Genomic DNA, 21,135 nt, shown 5'->3' with positions numbered 1-21,135 from the left:
GAAAATCTGTAAATTAACATTGGCCTTAAAAATGATACATTAGATCAGACGGACTTAACAGATATTCACAGAACATTCCACCAAAAACAACAGAATACACACTCTTCTCAAGTGCACATGTACATTTTCCAAGATATATCATATGTTAGACCACAAAAAAAAATGTCGTAAGGTGATTAAAATCATATCAGGCATCTTTTCCAACCACAGTGGTATGAAATTAGAAATTAATTACATGAAGAAAACTGGAAAATTCACAAACACGTGGAGATTAAGCAACATGCTACTGCACAACCTACCGGTCAAAGAAATCAAAAGAGAAATAAAAGAGACAAATGAAAATGGAAATGTAACCTACCAAAATTTATGGGATGCAGCAAAAGCAGTTCTAAGAGGGAAGTTCATAGCGATAAATGCCTACCTCAAGAAACAAGAGTAGCCTCGTGCATATTTAAAAAGATTACTTGAGCTATAATTAAAAGTGCTTCAAGGTAGAAACTTCTTTTAAGAATAATCTGATCTTGGGAACAAAACTGCTATTAAATAAAAGCAGTTGAAGATTTAAAGTGATTGTCTTAATTATAACATCCAAAAAGAAACTTTTAAGGAAAACATCTGTAATGCTACTTAAAATGAACTAAAATATCCCTAAGAATCTTATATGCTTAATGATTAAAAATTTCAACTACAGTGGATATTCAAGTGACATAGATAAAAACAGTTCTAACCCACTTGTCACCATTCTTCCTTCAAAAAAAACTACAATAATCGAATATTTTAATTCTCTAAGTAGTTTTGTGCCTGTATTTGAAAAAATACACTGTGTCAAAAGATAGACATTTATAAACTTCTACAAACTGTCAATTATATGTATTCACCTTGTTTACAAACTTCTAGGCATATAAAAATAAATTCAGGTACAAAAACAACTTTCAATTAAAATTCCCTAATTTTAGCAGTACATCAAGTTATCCAAATATTTATAACCTTCATTCTATGTCTAATTAAATCTGTTACTTGATAGTTACTTTCATTTTGATTTATGATGATGTATTTTACATGTATTAACCTTTTAAAATGTATGTGTGCCAAATTATTGCTAAGGAATATTTGTCTTCTATTTTTTCCTTAAAAAGAAACTAAAGCAAATTACCTTAAAAGTTAAGCCTGATACATACACTTTACACAAGGCATAGTTAAATCAGTTATTTGTTTATAAGACAGGAGCTCTGAAGATGCTCAAATTTTATGAAGCATTAAAAGAGAAGGATAAAATATCACCAAATGCTGTTCAAAGAGTGCCTGTATTTGCAGGCACCTTCCTTCTTTCAAACACTTTAAACTCTTCCAAATAAGAACTACTAGAGCTGCTTCCACCACTCTTGATAAAATTAACCTATTTTCTTTTAGATCTAATTCTATTTTAGAGCTGAAACGCTAAGCATCTGAATAGTAATTTGCAGATAAACTACTACTAATATTAGAAAAGTAACATAACAAAGGTTGAAACTCTATACAATTAAATGAACTCCGTAACAAATTAGAAAAACACATGAAAAACATTTTATCAGATTTACTTTAAAAATAAGTTTAGAAATACAAGGAAAGTAAATTCATGTTTGAGATGGAGTTTATAATCAGATATACTGGTAATATTTAAGGTTATAATAGATCCTATTCAGCTATATAAAGAGACAACTCTCATAAACTGCAAATTTAGAACAAATTCAATTGAAAGTAAAGGAGCTAATATCTCTTCTTTGGGATGGAACAGTTATAGAAATTATATTTAGGAAATGCAAAAAGCTTAGAAAAGGTAATATACTCTTAAATAAAATTGTATTTTCATTTCATTTACTAAAGTTGATTTTAAAAAAACAACAACCCTGTTATTCTAACTCTTTTAGGGCATGATGAAAAGTGATGTGGGCTCTATGTAATTCCAGCTTTAAGACAATACAAGAAAATAAAATCAAATTACTGAGAAAATGTAACAGACTAAAATTCAACTTGTATTATTTTTAGCCTGAACGTTTGAACTACCTTAATCTTCCAGGTTCGGTTTCTTAAAATTCTCCTGATGGAGAACAATTCGATCAACTTTTTACTAATATACCTTCAAGTTAACAAAACTGATTAAAACATATTTTTATTTTGCCTTTTAGCCAAAGGAACTAAATCCCTCATTATCTGGTTGATTTCTAGTTTAACAGTCTCTAAAAATGTTTCTCAAAATTAAAGGCTCTAAAGTCTAAATACAAATTAAAATGATAGAATATATTTAAAAACCTGATGGCAGCCCTTTGGCTGTAGCATTTAATCTGAGAATTAATATTCTCATATTCAAAAACCAAAAGATAGGTTATAAGTAATCAATATGCACATGTACAATTTCAATATTGGCTTGAGACAATCATTCAAATATTTGATAGTTACAAGTCTAAAATGAGTCTCTCATTCTCAAAAAAGGAAGAGTTCAAGACTCTGCCAAGGGCAGATCATCATTCACAATCTATGGGGAATTGGGTCGTCCTTTAGGAAAAGATGCCTCCTCTACCCTCAAAATATTTTCTCATACCAAAGAAAACCTCTACACTGGAACATAACACTATAATAAGTCTAGATCCTCCTTCAGAAAATCAATTGCTAATTAATAAATAGAGAAGAAAATTTTCCTTTTACTGTCAGCATACACTTAAAAACATTCCAAAAATTAAGAACTATGCTTAATGTTCTTATCATTACCTTGTGAAAAGCTTTTCAAATGTTATTAAGTCTGTAGAAAATGATTGAAATGGCCCTAAAAAAGTCCACAAAGTACCCTGTTCTTAGACTAAGTTTTTAAAATCTATTTCACTAACCTAAGAGAAAGCTTTAAACTTTCTGATGAAGAATGAAGAAAATAATTTTCAATATTTTCTAAGGTTTTTCAGAACACTTCACTTAGGTACACATTTAAAATAATCTCTAAAATCATTTAAACATAGCAAAAAATAATTTTCCTTACTTAAAAATAAAGAATTGCAAATAACCATGACAAATTATTCTTAGAATTTAATTTAGTTTAATTCATAAGCTAAGAAGATATGGAGGAAAGGCTTTGGGGAATCTATTTTTAAAAGGCTATCAAAAGTCAGCAATTTGTATCAGAAATACTATCCTATAGATACCCCCAATTATCTCTCCCCTTCTGGGGGGTAAATTTATCATTTTTGCTTTGTAGTTAGTTATTCTTGATTCACATAGGTTAATTTTTCAATTTACCATGACTTTTATTTTATTCAAAAATTTTCATCTCCCTACTTCTTTCCCATTAATTTTGGACATTTTAGTTCATTCTTATGTTCCCATTACACACTTTCATTATTTAAACTCTTGTTTTTAAAAGGCATCAAAAAGACTTTCCAACACCTTCATAGTTCTAGATTTTCTGTTTTTGGGTTAGGAAAAAATTTCACTTAAAAAATAATGCAAGGAAACATTTCAAGCAAATTGCTTATCCTATTAACCTAGGACCTAATTGCCTAATTTCACTCATTTTACATATGCACACACATCTTTTAGGCAGTCATCTCAAATTCCCAACACACACTGTGGTTAGTTTTAATACCATGATCCTGCAGTAACTCTGTTTACAAGACATCCTGGGACTTTTAAACACTAACAATTTTAATGCAATATCACACCACTTCACTTTTTTAAAATAAGAAATTGTTTTATAAAACTGGATTTCTGTTTTCTGATAAACATTGAAAAAAAAAAAAAAAAAAAGCAAAAGCCCTAACACCTCAAGGACAACAAACAATAATACATACAGAAAACAAAAATACCAAACATACAGAAAACAAAAATACCAAAGCACCCTTGGTAATTCCCCAACACTCTATCCTTGTCAATATCACTCTGGAAAGTGGAGGCAGGGACAGGTGTACAAACTGAATAGAATGCAAACCACTGGACAGCAGGCCAAGTGATTTAAAAGTAAAAATCAACTTATGCCTCTGTTATAATTTCTAGAAGGCTTTCATACATGTATATTTCTTACAACATCAAATGTTAATAAGTACACACCAATACTTTTATAAAATATTATGACCTAAACATTTTCATTTAATTTCTCTTAATTAAGCTTGAAAATTAAATTTGCTAATGAAATATCAAAGTTGTCCTGTTATAAATGAGAAGTAGTAATACAACAGATGTCAGGTTCAGGCATTTCAAAAAAAATTAGGCATTGAAATAAATGCAAAAAGTAAAAATTAGTTACCTCCCAAGTGATCTTATTATAAAATGGAAAAGAATTCCCACACATGAATCCTAAAATCATAGTTAACTTTGCAGTTTATCAATCTGATGTACCCTGCCTTCACATTTAACTTATTTGTAAATACTTTCACAAGGCTACCTAAACACTTACTAATTGGTTAAATATGCTGCCTACATTAATTCCTGTTAAAATTAAAGAAATTAAAGGTCCCCTTTTGTTTTTTTCACAGTGGCTGATATACATTCAAAGTATCTGATGTTTCAGAAAAGGTGTTAATCAGGTTCTTAAAACATTTAAAACACAGCTCAAGGGACAATTTATAGCCCTTTTACCTTTAACATATTCACTATCTTGGATTTTGTTGAATACATTCAGTTGCTTTTTCCTTCTTCTGAAACTCTTCCCTTACTCAAATAACTAAAGAATCTAAGATGTTATCAATACAAAGAGAAAAAAAATTTATATTTATTCCTTATACATTTGGAAACACATCAAAAAGAACAAATATTCCAGGCAGTGTAAGTAAACTCATTCAGTAAAACTTTTTTCTTGGGTTTGTGTGTGTGTGTGTGTGTGTGTGTGTGTGTGTACATAAATGTTTGTGTAACAGGTAATTTTTTTTATATCTTAATTTTCCAAAGAACAAGATTCCAAATAAAAAATATTAAAACATTCCTGGAAGGAGTCAATATTTTGATTACACAGCTCAAGAGGCAAATGATCATTGAAACAAAATTTACAAGATGACTATAGGTATATGTTTCAGTTATCTGGCTTTTTAAATGTCAAAGACAGGGAAGCATTACATTTCATTTAGCAAACAACAATTTAATCCTTAGAAAGGAAAATTTCCAGAATGCAACCAAAATGTGTATAGTAACAACCAGGATTATGTTAAAAATGAAGGAAAAAATTCCCACCTTTGTGGGATATTAAATCAAAGGATATTAAAATCAAAGAGTACTCTTAAAAATTTTAAACTATACTGATAAAAGCAAATTCACTAATTTATTTAGCTGTAAGATGTCTGCTTATTAAAATATTTTGATTATAATAATCATACATATAGGGAATTTTATCAGTATTAGCCCATATTTATAAATTATCTTCCACAACAGCTAAACTCCTTATAGAATTTTGAATAGCAGAATTAGGCATATAAATTTCAAGTAAGAATCTCAAAGTAGGAGGCTTCGCTAACTGAAATAAAGATTTTGAGTATTCTATATCCTTGTGTTATTTCTGTAAATTGGTATAATTTAGTAGTAGCTTCAGAAAAGCTATGTTCAATAGGCAGTATATCTGAGACATTAAAAAAGCTCAACATAACCAATTTAAATTAGAGATTGTGCTGTGTCCTATCTAAATAAGACTCTCTAAGGAATTACAGATTTTATACTTTGTGCACTCTCAGTGCATTTTCTAATTCACATAAGTAGCTAGTTGTGTAAAACCCAAACACGAAGAAACTTTTATACCACCCTTTGTGAGAGAGGGGGGAAAAAACCACAATATCAGCACTTTTATTTAGGTTGACAAACTAATCATAACTTTAAGTGTCCAAACAGACTAAATAACTCAATGGTCTAATGTACTTGGAAGAAATATTTTTCCTTCACTTTTACAGAAACTGAATTTATTGATAGTTGCATCTAGTTTGTCAAAGTGGCAACTATTCAAGATCCAAAAGTCTCATTTATTTTAAACACAGAGGCTAATTCTGACTACTTATAGTTAATATAAGTTTCTTCAGCCACAATACAATAAAAATGTAAGAGAAATTTCAAAGGTTTTATAAATATTAATGGCATTCTGAAACTTCTGGACAGATGATTATTTTGGGGAAGGGGAAGTTTCTCTTTCCCATTGATAGTTTAATCACTTTCCAATCAGTTTTGATTTAACAGTGGTTCATAGGAATAGTTTTTAAAGAGTTCTTAGAAAGTTATAATTGCTTCCAAAATCAGAAACCACAGGATGATGTACTCAAACACTACACCAATGTAATGCTGTTAGGGAGGTATTTACAGAAGCGTGCAGATAGGAGCTCAGTTGTGAACACATGTTAACATACAATGGGCTTCAAAACAATAATCTGTTTGTACAGCTTGGGAAGTAAAAAATATTCTATATAAGACGTCTAAAAACCTAGCTCTAATTTAAATCCATTTCTCTAACCCATAAAAACAAAGGAAAAGAGGCATTTATTTCAGAACTCCATATACCTGTGGGAAACAGAACACAAGTAAATTCTACTTGAGATGAACCTTAATCTTAAACAGAATTCATCTAACAATTGACGTATTTTAAATTTTGAAAATACTGTGAAAATGTAAACCATTAGAGTCAAGAGTAGTTTATGATCAGTAAACATTTCCTGTTAAATAACACAAATAAATTCAACTTAAAAGATGCAAACTGATAGGTCTCAGGATTTTAAAACCTTTTAATTTCAAAGTAGCAGAGTTACAGCACATGTATAGGATGGGTATAAGTAAACTTTTCCATGGTGTTGGTGTATGTGCTTTTTTTTCCTCCTTAAAGAAATGCCTGCTGCTTACAGGGTAAAAGAATCTCCACCACTCTGTCTGCAGTTTTCAACCAGAAGTCCTCAATGTACCTTAAGCCAAATTGAATATTAGGTATTTTACAGCTTTTACAAAATGGCTGTAAAATCACATTATGGGCATACACAGCTCTTTGATCTTACTGCACAGAATTCATAACTGTTCAATAATGCTATACCATTACACCACACACCTTAAACTATTTCCATTTTTCCACAAATCCTTCCAAAATCAGCTTCCAAAGCAAAGAAATGTAACATGAAAAGTTCCTGGGAGGCGTGTTACACAAAAGAACAGCTTGGATACAAACTAATCTACACAATATCCATCTTCTGTTGAGACTGTTTATCCCTCCTTTCCCTCCATCACTCCTAAAGGTGGGTGCACTTGAGTAATGGAAAGAAAAGGCTCTTCCATCACCACACCCTCCCAGCACCTCTGCCTTTGGTCCTCAGACAGGGATTCTGTGCAGGTGATGAAAATCATAAGAAAAGAGAAGCTGTCCCTTTAAAATGCCCTGCTCTGTCCCATATCCCACGTGGAACCAACATCAGCAGCACTTTCCCATTAACTTCAATGTGATGCAAGAGGCACCATCCTTTTATATACGTAAAACCAGAAAACTTCAGCTTAATATTCTTTACTGAGGACGAACAGGTGAAGCAAACGGGTCAGGAAGGGAGAAACCAAGCAACTCCCCACCCCTCCCCAAAAGGTGCTCCAGTCCTGCACTCCAGTCTCTCTGTGCAACATCACCTCTCTACCCCTCCTCTGTAGAGCCCAGTTTAAAGAAAGGAGGGAGCCACTAACAAAACCTGAAACATAAATGCGACGAAAATGCAATCTAGAGCCGGAAAGGTTTATTCTTCCAATCACACATATTAACTCTATTAAGAAAATGGCATCACATTTTTTTCCACCAAAAAAAAAAAAAAAAAAAAAACAACCCACCCCACAAAGATCATTAAAAGAGAGTTATAAAACAGCAAATATAGTGTTTATCTTATCTCAGATCAGTCCACATTACCAATAAGTTTAGCAGTTTCTGCACTACCACCTCCCCCCTCCCTCCCCCTCCTTCTCTTGCATCGGATTTTCACGTTTTCTCATTGTCGGTTGAGTTATAAAAGGCTTTTGCCCTTCGAAAGTTTTAAAAAATAAATAAATATTAACTCCTTGGTCCCTGCAAAGTCAAAATGGACTTCAGGGGAAAGGCGGTTCATACTTTTACCTTTAGCGAGAAAAGGGGGAGCATCCCGGATTTTTAGGGATTTTTTGCGATTTTTAAAAAATTTTTATTTGGTTATATGCCTGAGTTCTCCCTCCATTTTGGTTGTTTATGATACTGACAACAAGCTGTCCCTGCTCTGTGCAGATCTCCTGCTTTCATTTAGCACCCCCTCCCCCTACCCCCCCTCGCAGCCACACATCCAGGGCTCACACCTCCCCGCAGACCCCGCACCCCGACCCCGACTCGCCCACCTGAGGAAAGGGCAAAAACAAATTCATTTCTCCAAAAAAGAAAAACCTCTTTTGAAAAAGGGGCAAAGTTACCCCAAGTCACTCAAAGTGCCCCCCAAATATTGCCGACTGCGGGTTTCCGCCAGGCCCTTTGGGAAGCGACCTTCCCCCGGGATGTTTTGGTGGAAAATGCGGAGAGTTTACTCTCAAAACTGAATTTATATTAATTTTTCCCTTATTTTTCGGGTCTCTAATGTCTTCCGCTCTCGCTGCTGCCGCTGCCGCTGTCACAATATTCACAGCACCAGAGAGGAGGAGGAGGAGGAGGAGGAAAACTTTTCAAACTTTCCAGACCCTGAATAAAGGGTTTTTTTTTTTTCCCACCGACCTCACCTTTGGGTCTCCAGCCGCATCGCCCCCTGCCCTGTCAGAAGCGACTTCGGGAATCCTCGCACCCCCGCTTAATTATTTTATTTTATTTTTTATTATTATTTTTCTCTCTGGGGTCCTGAGCAGGGGCTGAGAGTAGCACAAACTTTTCCTCCTCCTGCCGCCGCCGCTGCTCCTCTGCCCCCTCGGCTAGTCCCATAATTTAAATAACCCTGATATTTCTCCCGCTAAACGCCTCTCCGCCGCCCCGGACCCCGGGAGAACTCACCGCGGGGCTTTAACATCCTCCCTCCGGCCCGTCCGCCGCCTTTACACCGCCCGCGGAATTTCTAATAATTTTTTTCTCATATTTCGGGCTGGACGCGGCGGGCCTGGAAATTGTTTCCTTACGCCTCTTTCCAGCAGCCATTGTAGTGTATGCGCTGCCCCTGCAGCCCAACTTGCAGCTGCCGCTGCCGCCGCCGCCGCCGCCGCCGACGTCGCGCCCACCGCCGCCTCCCCGGGCCTGCTCGGCCGCCGCCCCCGCCTCCCGCCGGCCCGCCCCCGGTCCCCGCCCGCCGCTGTGCCCGCCCCCCGCGCGCGCTCCGCCCCGGGGCCCGCCACTAGGCGCCGCCGCCGCCGCGGACGGGCCCGCCGATTGGGCCGCGGCGCCGTCCGTCAAACCAAAGTGTTAAGAGGCGGGCCCCCGCGCGGGGGGCGCGGCGGGGCGGGGGAAAGGGGCGGGGCCGCGCGCTCGGCGCCGCCCACTCCCCCCGCCTCGGCCCTCCTCCCGCCGGCTGGGGGCGGGGCGAGACCCGCCCGCCCCCGCCCGGCACGGCCCCGGACGGCTGTCAGTCAGGCGGCGGCGCGCGCTGATTGGGCCGGCGGCCGCCGGGGAGCGGGGGCAGCACGTTGGGATGCGCGCTACTTAAGGTCCAGCTGCGTGAGCCATTGACGTGTTTGGAGCTGGAGACGGCCTGGGCGCTGGTGAGGCGGCCGCCCGAGGTGAGTGGTCCCCCGCCCCTCCTTCCGCGGCGGCTGCGGGGACGCGAGAAGAGAGGGGTGCTCCTGGGCCACCGCGGGGCCCGGGTCCTCTTCTTCGGCGTGGAGCCGCTGCAGCCAGGCCTCGCCCCAGCGCGGGCCCTTTCCTGTCGCCGCTCCTCTCCACGACGCGGGCTTATTCGGGCTGGGGACGAGGAAGGTGACCCTCGCCCTGCCTGGGCACCCCTGGCTCTTCCTTCACGCTGCTTCTCAGCCTGTGGGACCTAACTGCCGACCCCCACTTCCAATTTCCCGCGTGCCCCTCTCCCCTTGCCCCACTCGGCTCCGTTGAAGGTCAAAGCAAGGTGTGTTCACCTGTGCCGGTTGTCCACCGTTAGACGGCCCGGCAGCAGCGCGGGGGACAGCGAGGCCGCGGACTCCCAGCTCCAGTTTCTCCCCGGACTACCCCGCCCCGCCGGGCCGTGCCGACTTCCTGACCCTGCCTTTCTGCCCCCCGCAGTGGGTTAGGGGCTTCAGGTGCTCGCATGGCGTGTTGCAGCTTCCTGCTAGGTGCATCTGCGTTTTAGCAGAGCCACAGACCCTGCCATGGCTCGGACCAGCATGTGGGCATGGACGTGTTCAATAACGTTCCCTTCCCCTTACCTTTCAAAGCTAGTTGGAGAGTGGGGATGTGAACTGGATGGGAATTCAAGGCATACTTTTTAAAGCAGTTTGCCTTTTGGAAGAGATGTTAGAGTTATTCCTCAAATGTGCCGTGCTTTTGCGGCCCTCCCTCAGATCTTTGGTTTTCTTTCTGGCTGTCCTTTGCAAGTAGAGCTCTAGAATATTTGTTTGGTGCCTTCAGAAAGTAAGCAGGTAAGTCCTCTCCAGCAGATCTTCCCTTTCGCCCCTCCCCTCCCCTCACTGTAAATTGACATTTCAAGACTCTTCATTTCCAGTTGAGGTGTGAGGATTCTCGTGCAAAGGTGACATTTAGAAACCCGAATTTCTATTGACCTGTATTTAGAATCCGGAAGGGAAAGGAAAGGAAATCAGAATAAATTCGTGCTGCAAACCTGATTTGCCTATATGTGATGCTACCTACATGTTATTTTTAAAGAATTCTTGACTGATGATGGTAATAACAATGCAGCGAAAGTGTACTTTCATGTAAGGCACGCAACCTGATTTTGTCTGTGAATGATCATTGTTGAGATTATATATAAGGAATAGGAACAGCTAAGCAGAGTTCTGTGTGCTCACATCATAGGATGGATGAAAAAAAGAAGGGTGTAAGTTACTTAGTATCATCATCTCTTAGTAAGAAGTCAAGCCTCCAAAAGAATTGTGTTTAGGAGAGGAAGAAGCTTCTAGATGTAATTGAATAGCACCTTGAATTTCCCTTTTACCTAGATGTTTCTGTTAGCTAGATATACACATGTATTGTTCAATAAAAATCATAAAATGTTAGGATTACTTGGAGGATTCCTGAAAGTTAAAGGATCCTGGAATGACTAAACTTTTCTCCATCCTTCTTTGCAAAGATTAATCTCGATTAATCGCCTGGACATCCTGGTCTCTTTACTAGGTGAGTCTTGATTGGAAATACCTCCACTTTTTAGGAGTTTGATTGATTTTCCTGAATATGCCTTGTTTCTTTAAACATGACTGATATTGTTTGATGGTGTCATCTACGGCAAGAAGAGTAGAAACCATTTCATACAAAAATTCTGACCTTTGTCTGGTTATACAGAGTGACACAGTTTTTTATTGGATGGTGTTATGTAGGTCATACCATATTATTGCTTGTTTTCCCCAATTTAGGTGGAAGATGATGAAGCTAGAACAGGATTCAAGAGTTCAAGTTAACTCAGCCCCTTAAACTTAGTGCAGAGCATTTAAAAATATTTGTGGGTGTCTCATCAATAGTATCCCGATATATTGAAATGAAAAAAATCACTTGGCAGTAACAGTTTGTCGATTATTGTTTTTTAATTTTTCTCTTTTAGTTCCTTTCTATGACATGTCTTGAGGATAATAGACATACCAATTTCAGTTAAACTCCATTATAGAGAGCAGTTATCCTGGAATATAGTTGACGTATATGAGTACTGTGTGCCTTAGAATCACTAGTTGGCTCTTAGAGAACTGTGATAATCTTTAATTGATAAAGACTTCTGCAGAGTTGCATGTGTAAGACTTGAGTTGGAAGATGAATGGACCAGCACTCTGTGACTTCCTTTAACCCAGGGATGTATCAGTTAAATAGAAGATGCCACTAGAAGTAAAGTTTCAGTTTTTCTTTTTTAGCTTTTTAGAATGCCAGCTAAGCCATAAGTTGGGTTTTTTGTTTTTGTTTTTGTTTTTTTGGTATATTGGCCACCCCTGGTGCTGGCTACAGAGTATACACTGTAAGTTTAGTAAAAAAATGTTTCTGCTAAAGTTGGGTTGTACCAATTACTCCACACTTATTTTGTATAATGATCAAATATATAATAAGGAAGTAGTCGTTAGAATGCATGCTGTATTTGGGGCACCTGGGGGACTCAATCAGTTAAGCATTTCAACTCAGGTCATGATGTCAGGGTCCTGGGATCTAGCCCCTGAGCCCCCAAGCAAGCTTCCCACTCAGCAGAGAATCTGCTTGTTTCCTTCTCCCTCTGTACTCCCCACTGTGCTTTTGTGCACGTGCTGTCTCTCTTGCAAATAAATAAATCTAAAAAAAAAAAAAAAAATGCATGCTATATTCTTAGGTTTTGTTAGTATACTTAATAGTTTAACATTTAGAAATAAAGATAAACTAAAACTTAATTATAGCTGAACTATCTTCCTGGACATTATAATCAAGTTTCAGTGGATGAATTTAAATGTGGCCTGAGGCACCATGGCAATGCAAAGGAAAAACCCATCCAAATATTTATTCTCATAATATAGAGGATGTATGAAATTCCTTACTGGATAATCATTATACCAAAATTAATTTTTAAGTACTCATGGTTCTAATGAGATGTACTGATTTATTTTCTGTCATTCACTGTGTAACTCTTTTCTCCAACATCTGCCTGCAGTAAGAAAACTGTTAGGATGCCCATGGTAGCACGGAGGCTGAGAGATCCTGACATAAACCCTTGCTTGTTGGTAAGGTGGTTTGCTTTCACTTTTCATGAGTATTAACTTGGAAAAACAGGCTTGTTCTATTTTTGTGGGCATCTGTTTTCTGCAGTTCTTGAATAAAGTTATTTCTATTCAAAAAATATTCCTGGCCAGTGTATCCTTATTTCACTAGAGCATTTTTTAGGTATTGATAATTTAGCTAACAAAGATCCATCCCTTCTAGGTTTGCATTTACATAATGTGCAAGCATTTACTTGCTGCTATAGTATCAGACAGACATATGTAAACACCAAGGAAAATGTTTAGTCCAAAAGTAGAAAGTTGCACAGCATATTTTCAACTGCCACTGAAATTTATGTGTTAATGGCAATAATTTCATCTTGTCCTTGAGAGAGCCTGGCTGCAATAAGGGGTATCATAGAATTTGCCTATTTAAAGCCTGAAGGTTTCTACGAAGGTATCTCATGCACAAAATGTTTTGCGGTAGTAATAAGGTTTTATTGGCATTTCTTTGGTATGACTAGCAATACAGACTTGTGGCTTTGTCACCCTGGAATAAATGCAGTCATCAGACTGTGCTCTTCCCTGAAGCTACATGCATTTTCCAAATATGCACATTCGTTAAATATTTGGCATAGAAATTTAGCTTTGTTTCATATGTTAGATCTGTTTTCAACAGCTTTATTAAGTCTCTGTAAAATAGACCGTGTTTCTTAGATCTGTGAAGCAAATTACCTACCCCTTTAAAGCTTTCCTTTAGATGACCTCTCAGAATCATACTTTTCACTTTGAAGTTTGTTATCCAATCTACTTTCCGTTTAGACAGCTTAATTTTAATTCCCCAATGGCTCCTACCTTCCTTTGAACTCACAGCCCTGTGTTGCTCACTTAGGTTTTGAAGTCATATTAATGATATCTATTAAAACTGCGTACATAATAGTATATGTACTTATGTAATGGAGGGAGAGATAGCCAAAAATACATTTAGATGAGTGGTGTTAATTTAAGTTGCCTTGATGTAGACCAGTTATTAGTGACTTACTTAGGATCTTGAAACCAGCTTAACATCAAACAGTCAAGTCAAAGTGAGAACTTGGAAAAGCAGGACAGCTGCGCTCTGCGTCAGGAGACTGGGTTTTGATTCTCCCTGTGCAGTAGTGATTTTCAGCACCCTGCACCTTGCCTCAGCTTCTTTGTTAAATGCTTACTGGGATAAATGATCTCAGTCACTGCTCCAGCTCAAGTTCCCATGATCAGATATTCAGAAAACTGGCCCAGACTATGAAAAGGAAGATGTCTGCTCTGGGCAGAAGGAGTGCTGGGATGGTTGGAAAGATAATTCAGTTTCTGTTCATTATATATTCATTAAAACAAACTGAAGGGAATGCTTTGGGGGAAGTGGCTTTAGAAGTTTGGAGTTTTGGGGTTTTAAGATCCCATTCCACTCTCTTAAATGATGCCTATCTTACATCTTGAAGGAATCTGATGCTTCTACCAGATGTATGGATGAAAATAACTATAACAGGGAAAGGTGTTCCACTTACTTCTTGAAGTACAAAAACTGCCGGAAATTCTGGGTAAGCCTCACTTGGTTGGCTTTGTGTTAAAACTCATCTCTTAGGCTTGAAACTGAAGCCCAAACTGAGTCAGTACCCACAATCCCTTCGTAGTGATGAGTAGTGATGACTGGGGAAACTTAACTGTTTGACCCTCCTCTTGTGTGTCCTGAAGGATCCTTGAGAGCTCTTATTGGCTCCCTCCCCCTGCTTCCCCTCCCTCCTCCAGGCTGTAAGAATGCCGTTCTCCTATAGGTGGGTCTTCCTATGCATATTTAAGAGCTGCAGCCCTAAAATAATAACCTTGTTATAACTTTAGTTCTCCTGGAGATGAACAGAATGGATAGCTTGCTCTGTCATAACCATTTTAGGCTTCCGTTTCTGCCTTCTCCTTTCCCACCACCACCCTTGGTTGGTAAAAAGGTGCCATTTTTAGATGCTGGTATATGGTTTCTGTTTCTTTGAGCACTGGATCCAGCTACTTCCTTTCCCTTTTCTATATTAACTGTTGCTTTCACATAGCAATTACTTAGTAGAGCCTCTTGATGGACCACACTTTTGTGCTCTTATACTTAAAAGTATATTCCCTTCCCAATTAGCATCAATGTATTCTTAGGGGAATAATCACTTCTGTTTAATTGTTAGTTTGAAAACATTATCTGAAGTACTAGAATTAGTTTTTTGGCTCTTCTTTACGCTTGATTTTTAGAATTTCCTTTTTGAGGTGGCCAATTACTGGCAAATGATGAGCACTTAGTATATGATTGATTTTGGTTTCTTCTTCTTTTTATACCTTCATGCAGAATTCTGTCATGGTCCAGAGAAGACAGAAAGGAGTGAAGCCATCTATGCCTACAGCAGCAGAAAGAGACGAGATCTTGGGGGCAATGGGAAAGATGCCTTACTGACTGCATTAAAATTTTTAATTTAATTTAGAAGCAGATGAATATTTTAAACAAATGATTACTGTAATCTTTTAACACTTTCTAGGCCTTACCCAGACAGATCTTAAATTCTCCAAAGAGAGATTAGGTTAGCCCTGTGTCCTCTGTGTTTGCTCTCAGTGCCATGACGATTGTCTGGCATGGCTGGCTGTGCCATGCTGCTGAGTTCACATTACTTCCTGAAGGTAGGGAGCATTAGAAAAGGTCTGGACACAAGGAGGGGAGCTTTTTTGCTGGGTAATGAACGAAGGTAATGAACACTGGCCATGAAAGGAAGGTGGTGTTCCCAAGGATGGGAAATGATGCCAGCAACAACATAGTGGAAAGGAAGCTCAAGATAACTTTGGAGACCGGTCTGTAGACTGTCTTACCTAGAGTTTAAGGTGGTCGATGGAATGGCAGAACAGAAACTGGGAAGGTAAGTTGAGAGTGGATGTGTGGTGGCCCTCAAATCTCAGGCTCGGTACAAAGTAAGACCTCTAACCTCACTCCCTTATCTTTGTTTGTTTTTTTTTTTTTTTTTTAAGATTTTATTTATTTATGATAGTCACAGAGAGAGAGAGAGGCAGAGACACAGGCAGAGGGAGAAGCAGGCTCCATGCACCGGGAGCCTGACGTGGGATTCAATCCCGGGACTCCAGGATCGCGCCCTGGGCCAAAGGCAGGCGCCAAACCGCTGCGCCACCCAGGGATCCCCTTATCTTTGTTTATATAAGGTTAGCACGCTGACTGGGTAGGGAAGCAGGGATGCAGGAGGATTATCTTAAATAAATGGCATGCAAAAGAACTGGTTTTCTTTTCTTTTTTTTTTTCTTTTCTTTTTTTTTTTTTTTTTTTTAGGCAAAGGCTTAGTTAAAGGATTCTGTGACTAAAATCCATATATATTGGATAACCTGAAAGCATGGTCTTCCTGCAGCACAGTAATGGAAAAAAAGGGCGATTCTCTTAGAAATGGGGATTTCTATTCGCTGGAAGAGATGGGCAAGGAAGGGTATGGGGGTTCATAGGTGATACACTGGGATGAGACTGGAGCTTCAATTCATTTTATGCTATAAACAAGAATATTCAGTATAGTGACTGAGGTGGGTTGTGTGGCAGCTCTCATAGCCACTACCTTTTAACGCAGTTTATCATATACTGAACAGTTTTATAACATTATTTAATAAAGTTTAACATTTACTAAAAAATCAACGAAAGAAATAGCCTGTGTCCCTTCTGTTTTTCTGGTGCTGGATCAAGTGTATTATTTTAAAGGCTGCTGACAACAAACTATCTATCTCGTTGGTCTTTGTCCAAAACCCGGGTCAGATGTTTTTAAGCCATATGACCCTGATTGTTAAATGTGATTCTATTTGAATAAAAGATGGATTGTTTGAGAAATTCCTTGATTTGTATTGATTGCTCTAAAAGTGATGGATTAAAATAGGAACTGACAAGAAACTAATACTTGTGTGACAAGCATTTCAGTATCTAAGAGTGCTGTTTAAGGGTTTGGAATTTTAATGTCGCTTCTTTAAATGCACATACCAATGTCAACATTGCTCCCAGAGATATTTGTCCTGGCCTACCTCTTTTTTTTTTTAATAGCAACTTTATTGAGATACAATTCAGATACCGTATAAATTATCCATTTAAAGTGTACAGTGCAATGGTTTTTAGTATTTGACAAAGTTGGGTAGCCATCACAGAAAGAAACCATAAGCACACATTTTTTGTTTCCTTTTAACACCTCCCTTTTTCATCTCTCCCAACACCTGTGCAACTATTTTTCTATCTCTAGAATGGCCTGTTCTGGTAATTTATATGAATGGAATCATATGATATGTGGTCTTTTGTGACTGGCTTCTTTCACTTTTTTTTTTTTCCCCCAAGACTCATTCATGTTACCTGTATCAGTACTTCATTCCTCTTTGTTGCTGAATAACATTCCATTGTATAGATTTACCACATTTTATGTATCCATTCATCAGTTGGTGGGTACTTGGGTTGTTTCTATTTTGGGGCTACTATGAGTCATGCTGTTTCTTGGACATTTGTGTACAAATTTTTATGTAGGCATTCATCTCTTTGAATATGTCCCTAGGAGTTGGATTGCTAAGTCATATGGTAACTGTGTTCAACGTTTGGGAGAACTAACTATTCTTCAAAGTGGCAGCACCATTTTACCATGTGTGAGGGTTCCAATTTCTCCACATCCTCATTAACACTTATACTAGTGGGTGTGAGCTGGCATCTCAATGTGGTTTTGATTTGCATTTTCCTGAAAGCCAGTGATGCTGAGCATCTTTTTATGTGCTTATTGGCTAGTCAAATATCTTCTTGGAGAAGTGTTCATGTAGATCCTTTACCTATTTTAAAGTTGGGTAGTGTATCTTTATTAGTGAATTGTGAGAGTTCTTTACTAAATACAAATCCCTTATCAGATAAAGGTTTACAAATGATTTCTTCCCTTCTCTGGGTTGTATTTTCACTTCATGGTGTCCTTTGAAACACAGAAGTTTTTAATTTTGATAAAGTCCAATTTATTTTTTCTTTTGTTGCTTTCGGTGACATATCTAAGAAAGCATTGCCTAATCAAGCTCAGAAAGTTTTACATATGTTTTTTTCTAAGGGGTTTTGTAGTTTTAGCTCTTTAGGTCTTCAATCCATTTTGAGTTAATTTTTGTATATGGTATGAGGTGGGAATCAGCTTCATTTTTTTTTTTCATGTGGCTGCCCAGGTCCCCAGAACTTTTGGTTGAAAAGGCTATGCTTTCTCCTGTTGAATTGTCTGGGCACTCCTGCAAATCGATTGTATATGTCAGAATTTATTTCTGGATTTTGAATTCTATTCCATTGATCTGTATGTCTGTCTTTAGCCACAGTCTCTTGATTACTGTAGCTTTGTGGTAAGGGCATAGATAGCTCTTTGATGAATGGTTTCTGGAAGTGTGTTTTCTATGCAGTACTCCTGGTGACAAACTAATTGGAGACTTTTGACCAGCAAATCTTTAATGTATGTAATCATAATGTGGCTCCACTTAGGCAAAGATGTTCAATTCTCAATTTGTCCTCACTAATTCCCTAATTCTTTGTTTGCATCTTTACACATACCCTGATAACTTCAGCAAACTCTTCTTGTAACCGGATTGCGCAAGACCTTGCTGCACCACTCTGGAGGGGCAGAGTCCCATCACCACTGTCAAATTTGCCACTATTGTAGTTCTCTTTCCAAGACACTACAGGAGAAGTGAATCTAATTACCCTGATAAATCAGTTGTATCAGGATGTTTGTTGGTGCAGTGAGAGAATTTTCAAATCTGACAAGCCTTTGATATCAACTATCAACCAGCAGAATATGTAGAAGGAGGATTACTTGTTCACATGCATCTCTGAGGAAGCATCTCATTACAGGTTCTCTATGCAGTGGGAGAGAGTGGCACACTGAGTGCAGTATGTAAAAGTAATCCTTTTGAGAATCACTACCTACTTGAAAGTATAAGCAGTATCATTCATAGTTACATGTAAGTCATATATATATATATATAGTTATAAATAATATTACTCATGGTTATATCCCTAATACCTGGCAAGCTTCAAGTGTGGGTAATTGACTAAAAAATGTGTATGTATTGGGGGAAGGGATGGCTTTTTAAACTGAACACATTGAAGAACATGCTCTAATGACGCAAAAAGGTATGTAATCTTCAAAGGTCCAAATAATGCAAAGGGTATACAGTGTAAATAAATCTGCCTAGAAGCAGCCCATGTCAAAAAGTTTTCAAGGTTTTTATGCATACGAAGGATACCTCTAAATTTGTTTTGCACAAAAGGAACAGCATAGTGCATAAACTGGAGGTACCTTACTTTTTTTACTTAGTGATAGAGTTTGGAGTAATTCTCCACCAGTGATTATAGATTTACTCCATTTCTTTTGATGGCTGCGGTTTTCTCTTGTGTAGTTATACTGTCATTGAACCAGTCTCCCACTGATGGATTCGCTGTTAAAGACAAGGTAGCAACAACCATCACTGTGTATGGCTCTTTGCCTGTTCTGTTTTTATATCTATAATACATGCCAGGGATAGAATTTCTATCCAAAAGGCTTCTGCATTTTAAATATTGTAGGTATCCACAACCCCACCCCACCCCCACCCCCGGCAAAATGAACAAAACCTGTGAGTGTTTCTTTCCTCACACTCTCAATCCTACTGGGTACTTTATTATTATTTTTTCTAAAGATTTATTTAGGGATCCCTGGGTGGCTCAGCGGTTTAGTGCCTGCCTTCGGTGTAGGGCATGATCCTGGAGCCCTGGGATCGAATCCCACATTAGGCTCCCTGCATGGAGCCTGCTTCTCCCTCTGCCTGTGCCTCTCTCTCTCTCTGTCTCTCATAAATAAATACAATCTTTAAAAAAATATTTATTCATTTGAGAGTGAGAGAAGGGAGAGAAACTTAAGTAGACTCAACACTGGCAGAGTGCAGAGCCCACCACCGGGCTGGATCTCAAGACCCTGAGCCCAAACCAAGAGTCTGATGCTTAACGGACTGCGCCACCCAGCTGCCCCCCACTTGGGTACTTTAAAACCCTTTCATCCTTAAAATCATTGAATGAAAAATGGAATGGGTGTATTTATTTCCTTTACCCAATTCTTTTTTTTTTTTTTTTTTTTTTTAGGTTGTCAGTGTGAATGATTTGGGGAACTCTTGATGTTGTAAGGAAACTACCTCTTTGTCATTTGTATTCTGTGTCTTTCGACTTTGAACTTAAAATTTCTGTGAAGTGATTTACATTTTAATGTAATTAAATGGACCGATCTTCTTATTTATGGTTTCTGGTGCTCAATAAATATTAAAAGAATCCAAGTACTAGTACTGCTATTACAGTTCAGTTCTGCTCCACAAATATTTGCCAAGTGCCTATAATGTGCAAAGTGCTAGGCTAAACGGGGTGGAGGAGCATGCATGAATAAGTCACCATCTGGCCCTCAAAGAACTTGGCGATGCTGAGTGGAAGAAGGAAATGAAAGCCACCGCAGGAGCAAGAACAAACTTCTAAGAGGGTAAGTGCCTTCATAAACACGAAGGGAAAAAATAAATAAATAAACACGAAGGGACACATGCATGTGGGGTATTTGGAGATTAGTCTTTACTGACTGAGACCAGAGTAGGTGAAGGAAGAAATGTAGACAGGTAGAGTAGGTTCACATTATGAGGGGCCTTGAATGCTCTGCTTGGGACTTTAAACCTTATTCTACTCCTAAAGGAAAGCTATGAAGTGTTTTGTGATGGAGAGGGTCCAATCCAGTTTGTGTGCAGAATAATTCAGGAGGTGCTGAGAGAGGGTTTAAAACAATCTTAGATCACTACAACTTGTCTCAACTGTTTTCCTCCATAAATTTTTGCCTGACTCCAGTTCCTTTTTTAATGCCGCAGCCAGGAGAGTCTTCCCAAAATGCAAATACCATAATTCCCACTTAAAATTCCAAGACCTGTCCATTGCCTCAGGATACTTGTCCCAATCCTTCCCTTGGTTTACAAGGTCCTCTAAGATCTGGGGACATTTGTGAAGGGCACAGGCTTGTGGGAGTTGGGAACAGGTCTGCTTTTAGACACACAAGACCAAGACTGTGTCTTCAAGGACCTTGGATTTCAGTGAGGGAGGCAGACATGGAAATGTCCGACTGTGTCCTTTCCCTGTGGGGTGTCCTGCTGCCACCTTCTCCATTGCCCGAACGTACCCGATTTTCCCAATTTGAATGGCCATCTCTCAAGAGCTGCAGTTAAGTGCTGCTTTTAGGTTCAGCTCACATGTATTGTCTCTAGTACCCATCTCTAGCACCGCTAGTCAGAATTAATGTCACCTTCTCTTCAGTTCCCTCCCGCCTCTATGGT

General features: G+C 38.6%; 2 protein-coding genes across 5 annotated transcripts in view; one reads left to right on the top strand and one right to left on the bottom strand.

Moving 5' to 3' along the window:
- Positions 1–9,161, bottom strand: part of PLAG1 (PLAG1 zinc finger) — a 49,512-nt gene extending 40,351 nt beyond the window's left edge. The window contains exon 1 of one of the 4 annotated variants that reach the window (XM_072804589.1): positions 8,954–9,161. The gene's annotated coding sequence lies outside the window, so the exon portion shown is untranslated. The remainder of the gene's footprint in view (positions 1–8,953) is intronic. The other 3 variants (XM_072804588.1, XM_072804587.1, XM_072804586.1) reach the window with 3 other exon arrangements.
- Positions 9,162–9,538: 377 nt separating this feature from the next.
- CHCHD7 (coiled-coil-helix-coiled-coil-helix domain containing 7) lies at positions 9,539–15,275 on the top strand. Its single transcript, XM_072804583.1, has 5 exons — positions 9,539–9,669; positions 11,190–11,233; positions 12,714–12,783; positions 14,238–14,336; positions 15,119–15,275. Exons 3-5 carry the CDS (start codon positions 12,730–12,732, stop codon positions 15,221–15,223), a joined length of 258 nt encoding a protein of 85 aa, XP_072660684.1. The 5' UTR covers positions 9,539–9,669; positions 11,190–11,233; positions 12,714–12,729; the 3' UTR covers positions 15,224–15,275.
- Positions 15,276–21,135: the final 5,860 nt, after the last annotated feature.

Source organism: Canis lupus, chromosome 28, assembly GCF_048164855.1.
Source record: "Canis lupus baileyi chromosome 28, mCanLup2.hap1, whole genome shotgun sequence".
In the NCBI taxonomy this organism is placed as follows: Eukaryota; Metazoa; Chordata; class Mammalia; order Carnivora; family Canidae; genus Canis; species Canis lupus.
The sequence above is the reverse complement of the archived record's forward strand: the minus strand, read 5'-3'. Positions and strand labels throughout refer to the sequence as shown.